Source organism: Elephas maximus, chromosome 20 (genome assembly GCF_024166365.1).
Source record: "Elephas maximus indicus isolate mEleMax1 chromosome 20, mEleMax1 primary haplotype, whole genome shotgun sequence".
In the NCBI taxonomy this organism is placed as follows: domain Eukaryota; kingdom Metazoa; phylum Chordata; class Mammalia; order Proboscidea; family Elephantidae; genus Elephas; species Elephas maximus.
In genome coordinates this window covers 77,783,864-77,790,379 of record NC_064838.1, presented here as the reverse complement: position 1 = coordinate 77,790,379, position 6,516 = coordinate 77,783,864, and the positions used below count along the sequence as shown (strand labels likewise).

The window sequence follows — 6,516 nt, the reverse complement described above, 5'->3', positions numbered from 1 at the left end:
AGCATTAACATACTAAGAAAGAGCTTGATGGCACAGTTTTTCTGTACGTGTTAAAGTAGCATAGGTTAAGGGTTGACTATGATCTTTATTTCAAAATACTCCAAAAATAAGTTAAAACTAACATTTCATTTTTTCTTATCTTCTTCATATTGAGACACAGGCCATGACTCCTGATTTTATTTTTTTAATTTTAAATCTAAAAATTTACTTTATTCTCCCAAACACTTGTTTTATTGCTATTTTCACATCTTTGTTCCTCAAACTATAGATGATGAGATTCAGCCTGCGAATCACAATTGTATAAAATATAGACTCTATCATGTCATGATCCAAGGCATAGCTGGAACTCGGTCTCATACACATGAAAAGGATTGTTCCATGGTAAATTGACACTCCAGTTAGGTGAGAGCCACAAGTGGAAAAGACTTTTTGCCTCCCTTCAGCAGAAGCCATCTTCAGAATCGCCAGCAAAATTAAATCATAGGAGATCAGGACAATCAGGATGGTGAATATCTCAATACAACCCACGACATAGAAGAGTAGAAGCTGGTTGATGTGAGTGTCAGAACATGAGATAGCAAGGAGTGGAGGGATATCGCAAAAGACATGTCTAATTTCATTGGATGCACAGAAGGAGAGGCTAAAAGTTGCTACTGTGTGTAAAGTAGCATGTGAAATACCACCAACATACGAAGCAGTGATGAGTGACACATAGACTCTGGGTGACATGTTAACTGAATAGAGAAGTGGGTTGTAGATGGTTACACCGCGATCATATGCCATTGCTGCCAAGAGAAAGCATTCTGTGGACCCAAAGGTGACAAAGAGCAGCATCTGTGTTGCACATCCAAGGAATGAAATTGCTTTATTCTTTGACATAAAACCTACTAACATATTTGGAGTAATTGAAGGTGAAAAGCAAGCGTCAAGGAATGATAACACACCCAGAAAATAGTACATGGGGTTGTGGAGCCGGGAATCCTCAATGACCAATACAACCAGTCCTAAATTTCCTATTAAAGAGGTAGATTGCTAGAAATAGAAAAAATAAGATGACCTGCAGCTCAAGATTGTCTGTGAAGCCCTTCAGCACAAATGTGGTGACTTCTGTGTCATTTTTCATGTTGACACTTCAGGAAAAAAATCTTGAAAATATACATGAAATCACAGTTTTTATTTTTATGGCAGTATGCATTTTTTTATGCATAATATTGTGACTAAAAGGAATGTTAACCATGTCCTCATATTGACTTTTCTGAAATGCATGATTTCCCAGCAGCAACTCATAAGACAATGACTGGACAGAGAATCACAAGTACCACTCTCTGCAGAATTGAATAGAACATAATGACATTTACTTATTGGTTAATATCAGTCATTACCAAAATAATTGAGTTAACTGGTTTATTTATTAAAACTAGTCATATTCAAATAAATTTCTTTCTCACATTCAAACTCTTGAGATAATATATCAAGGGATAAAACATTAGAATCTATCACCAGAGTTCTAGCATTTTCAGGAATTGTGTAGAACTACTTGCTATAATCTTCTTACCTGCAGAATGAAGACATTAATTTTACCTTACAAGATCAGGTTGAACATTAAAAGAGAAAAATAAATTAATAAAAAATTTTTAAAATATAGAATGGGCTGACTGGTGTTATAAAGTAGCACCCGCCGGTATGGTAACATCTGATAAGGTCCTCTCTGAATATCCTCCATTTCCATTACAAATTTTTGGAGTTCGCAGAATGGAATTTATCAAGTTGTTTTTTGGGAAAAGATTCACCATAGCTAAATTCTAAAATTACATGAGAGCTTATGTTTTGTTCAAACATCTTTCTTAAATTCAAGGTCTTGTATTGGCCTTTTTTGGCTATATATTGGCCATTGGTGTTTTTGACAATCCATGTTTTTCTACTCCATCAAATATTTCTGGTGAAAAAGTAAGAAACTACTGAAGATGTTGGGAAAAAAAAAAAAAAAGTCATGACTTTCATGATTACAAAGTATTTCCTTCTAAGGTATTTTTTATTCAAGATTTTATACTTGTTTGTTTGTTGTTGATTGTGGACTCACTGAAATAACAGTTAAGTAACTTTTATCTTAGTTAAAGTAGTACATAAAAATATTTTTAAATGGCACCTTTGAATGTGCATATAAGATTTAAGATTAAAAACAAAGGAAGAGATGGACTACAAATGGAATAGATTATTTTCTGGATGGTCCCATGGCTAAACAAATCAGAAGTTAAAGAGTCATCTACTCTGGAATTCAAAATTTAAATTATTATCTAATAATATAGCACTTTTTGGAGTATATAGAATACTACTTTTAAAAAAAAAAAACATTTATTTTTTACATATTTTCCCCACACTACATCTTAAATTACTCTAATTTACTGATTAGGAAATTTGAGTCAGTCTTATGGGTACATAATCTGCTACAAATTGTAATCAGTAAACTACTTAAATTAATGACCCAAGTCAAGTTCCAGTTTTAACATATTGATACGGATCTCTCAGTAAGAGAATCATTTAGATTAGAGTGATTTAACAGGGAATAAACCCAAATGCCTATAATATCTTGGGAAAGACAAGATCAGAATTACCTAGAAGAACTGTAAATATTTAGAGAAAATATTTCCGTAGGAATTTTGAAAAGAATAACATTAGAAGAAAAATAGCTTGAATGATTTGTTAGAGAAGACAATATATTTTAGAGTGAATTCTCTTTTTCAGACATACTAATTTAAGACAAAACAGATTCCATGTCCTAAACCATCTACTTTAATTAACCTTATATTTTTAAGTGACTAGGGCACTCTAAAATGATTTTAAATATATAATTTAATTTAAAAAAAACTGCTTTATTGACTTAACTAGGGAATTCCTAAATATATTTCTTATTTTGAAAAAAATGTCATTGGCGGGGAAGAGGTGAACATGGATATTAACTGAAAGGATATTGAGAAAAAAGTAATTATGTTGATAAGATAAATACAGAGTCAATGGAAATAAAAAAGAAACTTTGGTGAATGAAGAATGAAATCAATTCATTATATTTTTAAAAATGTTACTAGGAGTCTAAAGAAAAAGATGATTTTTTAATTCAGCCTTTGACATCAGCTCAATGTTGTGCCAAAACTCACAATGGTACAAGACACGTAACATAGGATTTGGAATCTGAAAATATATGCTCATCATTCACTTCTGTGATTAGAAAGTGTATGTGATGTTAGATTTTCCTTGTAAAGTTTACTCCTCATTACATTGGCAAAAAAGTGTAATGAACAGGCTATGCAGGTGCAGTAAGGACGTGTGTACACACAAACAGACACATACGTGCAGACATAGAACCAGGCACAGTAATTAAACATGCAGAGAAATTTCTTTTAAATATTTCCATTTTGGGTTATCCACGAAACAAATAAATATAATTGAATTTTTTTCATCAGATGTATTTCTTCTTCAAAACCAATTTTGGGTAACAATATTTTAGTCAAAATATTGAAAAAATGTCTGTACCCAGAGACTTAATCACATTTATCTGTTATGTGATTATCAACATGCACTCAAGCATTATTTTGTCAGTTTCAAACCAAATGAATTGTATTATGATTAAAGGGGTCTGTAAAAGTGGATTTGGGGGGCCAACATGGCTGACTAGGTAGACGCTACCTCGGATCCGTCTTGCAACAAAGACTCGGAAAAACAAGTGAATTGATCACATACATGACAATCTACGAACCCTGACCAACAAACACAGATTTAAAGAGTTGACCTGAGTGTCAGAGACTGTGAACGAACAACTACGGAGAAGCAGCACTTGTTTTCGGAGCCTGGAGCCAGCATCCCAGTCAGGTAACCTTGGCGCCCGGCTTTGGACTGGGCACAGGAGGGCAGAGCACAACATCCTGTGACAGCAAAAAAAAACATGGGGTGCAGCCCTACCCCCCCGAACTGACCCCGGGAGGGGGCCCAGCCAGTCCTCGCGGGCAGTGCGGCGATACGGCTGGCGGGAGGAGAAGTCCCCGGGAGGCAGCGACTGTTTTTGGAGCTGGGAGTGCAGCGTCCCAGCCAGGGAACCTTGACCCTGGGCTTTGGATTGGCAGTGGAGGAAATGACCGCAGCTTCTGAGACAGCCCAAGCACAGGACGCTGGCCTGACCCTCAGGGGCAATCTCTACCCAGCCAGCGCACACAGGTAACGCGCCCCCCTTGGGAATCTTAGATAAAACAGTCATCCCAAGCAAGATAAGTAACTTTGTCTATATTCCAGGGTGCTACTCTCTCCTGTTTTTCTGAACCCTCCCCTCCCCTTCCCAGAAGGTGTCATTAACATTGGAATTTCGTGAGCCAGAGGGAGAACTGCTCTGCAGTTTTTCTTTTCCTTTTTTTTTTTTGGTCTTTTCCTAACCCATTCTTCTGGCCTGAGAGAAGTAACCACAAAAAACCCAGGGACCAAAAATCCTTCCCTAATCGGAATAAAAACACAGAACCAGCTCCAGCCAAGCGTATGTGATCCAATCTCCAGCTTTCATCCCTGGCTATTATAATGCAAAGGCATTTCTGATAGGGATCTGACTGCATTTTTTTAAAGCAGATTTACTGGAAAGACAAGTTTCCCAGATCTGATACCTCTGCATATTCAACAGAGCCCTCATTGACCAACAACAGGGAACTAAGGGCTGAAGCTCCCCCCAGACCACCTAGCCTCCTGCCTTAGGGGTCTAAGGAGGGTGACACCTACCAATCTGTAGAGGTACTTGCATTGGGGGCCTAAGGTACAGCTGCAGAGCCCACCACCAAGGTGCTTTAGGAATAGAGACACACCTACCTCACTGACACTTGGGGGGAAGCCTGTCAGCATCCTGCCCCCCTGGAGTGTGAACCCCAGCTGCTACTAGAATCTGGTGCACACAACTATCACCACTACTTTTCAAGGTGGATAGGTGACAAGGTGCATCACACACTTGATGACCCAAAATCAGATTCTACTCAAGAATAGTGAATGGACTCAGGCTTATATATCTGGTAACAGCCCTAACCAGCTGGTAATAGGTCATAAGTAAGTCAAGGGCTACAACAATCAAGACAGCACAGTCTAGTAGCCCATCCACGTATATTGAAAGAAAACGAAACAAGACTCAGTGAGCAAATATACAACAAATCACTACAATATCTTAGTGATGGCTCGGAGACAGCAGTTGATATCAAACCACGTAAAGAAGCAGACCATGACTGCTTCTACAACCCCCCAAACAAAAGAATCAAAATCTTTCCCAAATGAAGATACAATCCTGGAATTATCAGATACAGAATATAAAAAACTAATTTACAGAATGCTTCAAGACATCAAGGATGACCTCAGAAATGAAATAAGGCAATCTACAGAAAAAGCCAAGGAACACACTGATAAAACAGTCGAAGAACTCAAAAAGATTATTCAAGAACATAGTGGAAAAATTAATAAGTTGCAAGAATCCATAGAGAGACAGCATGCAGAAATCCAAAAGATTAACAATAAAATTACTGAATTAGACAACGCAATAGGAAGTCAAAGGCGCAGACTCGAGCAATTAGAATGCAGAGTGGGAAATCTGGAGGACCAGGGAATTAACACCAACATAGCTGAAAAAAAATCAGATAAAAGAATTTAAAAAAATGAAGAAACCCTAAGAATCATGTGGGACTCTATCAAGAAAGATAACTTGCATGTGATTGGAGTCCCAGAATAGAGAGGGATAATGGAAAACACAGAGAGAATAGTTGAAGATCTGCTGACAGAAAACTTCCCTGACATCATGAAAGACGAAAGGATATCTATCCAAGATGCTCATCGAACCCCATTTAAGATTGATCCAAAAAGAAAAACACCGAGACATATTATCATCAAACTCACCAAAACCAAAGATAAACAGAAAATTTTAAAAGCAGCCAGGGAGAAAAGAAAGGTCTCCTTCAAGGGAGAATCAATAAGAATAAGTTCAGACTACTCAGCAGAAACCATGCAGGCAAGAAGGAAATGGGATGACATATACAGAGCACTGAAGGAGAAAAACTGCCAGCCAAGGATCATATATCCAGCAAAACTCTCTCTGAAATATGAAGGCGAAATTAAGATATTTACAGATAAAAACAAACTTAGAGAATTTGCAAAAACCAAACCAAAGCTACAAGAAATACTAAAGGAAATTGGTCAGAAAACCAAAAATATCAGATACCAGCACAACACAAGGTCACAGAACAGAGCATACTGATATCAACTCAAATAGGGAAATCACAAAAACAAATTAAGATTAATTTAAAAAAAATGCTCAAAACAGGGAGTCATTGAAGTCAATAGATAAAAGATCATAATAATCAAAAAGAGGGACTAAATACAGGTGGCATAGAACTGCCATATGGAGAGGGATACAAGGCGATATAGGACAATACTAGTTAGGTTTTTTACTTAGAAAAATAGGGGTAAATATTAAGGTAACCACAAAGAGGTATAACAACTCCATAACTC

General features: G+C 36.9%; 1 protein-coding gene across 1 annotated transcript; it reads right to left on the bottom strand.

The window, feature by feature from the left end:
* Positions 1–204: 204 nt before the first annotated feature.
* On the bottom strand, positions 205–894 carry LOC126063739 (olfactory receptor 5T3-like). Its single transcript, XM_049862133.1, has one exon. The coding sequence runs from the start codon at positions 892–894 to the stop codon at positions 205–207; it is 690 nt and encodes a 229-aa protein (XP_049718090.1).
* Positions 895–6,516: the final 5,622 nt, after the last annotated feature.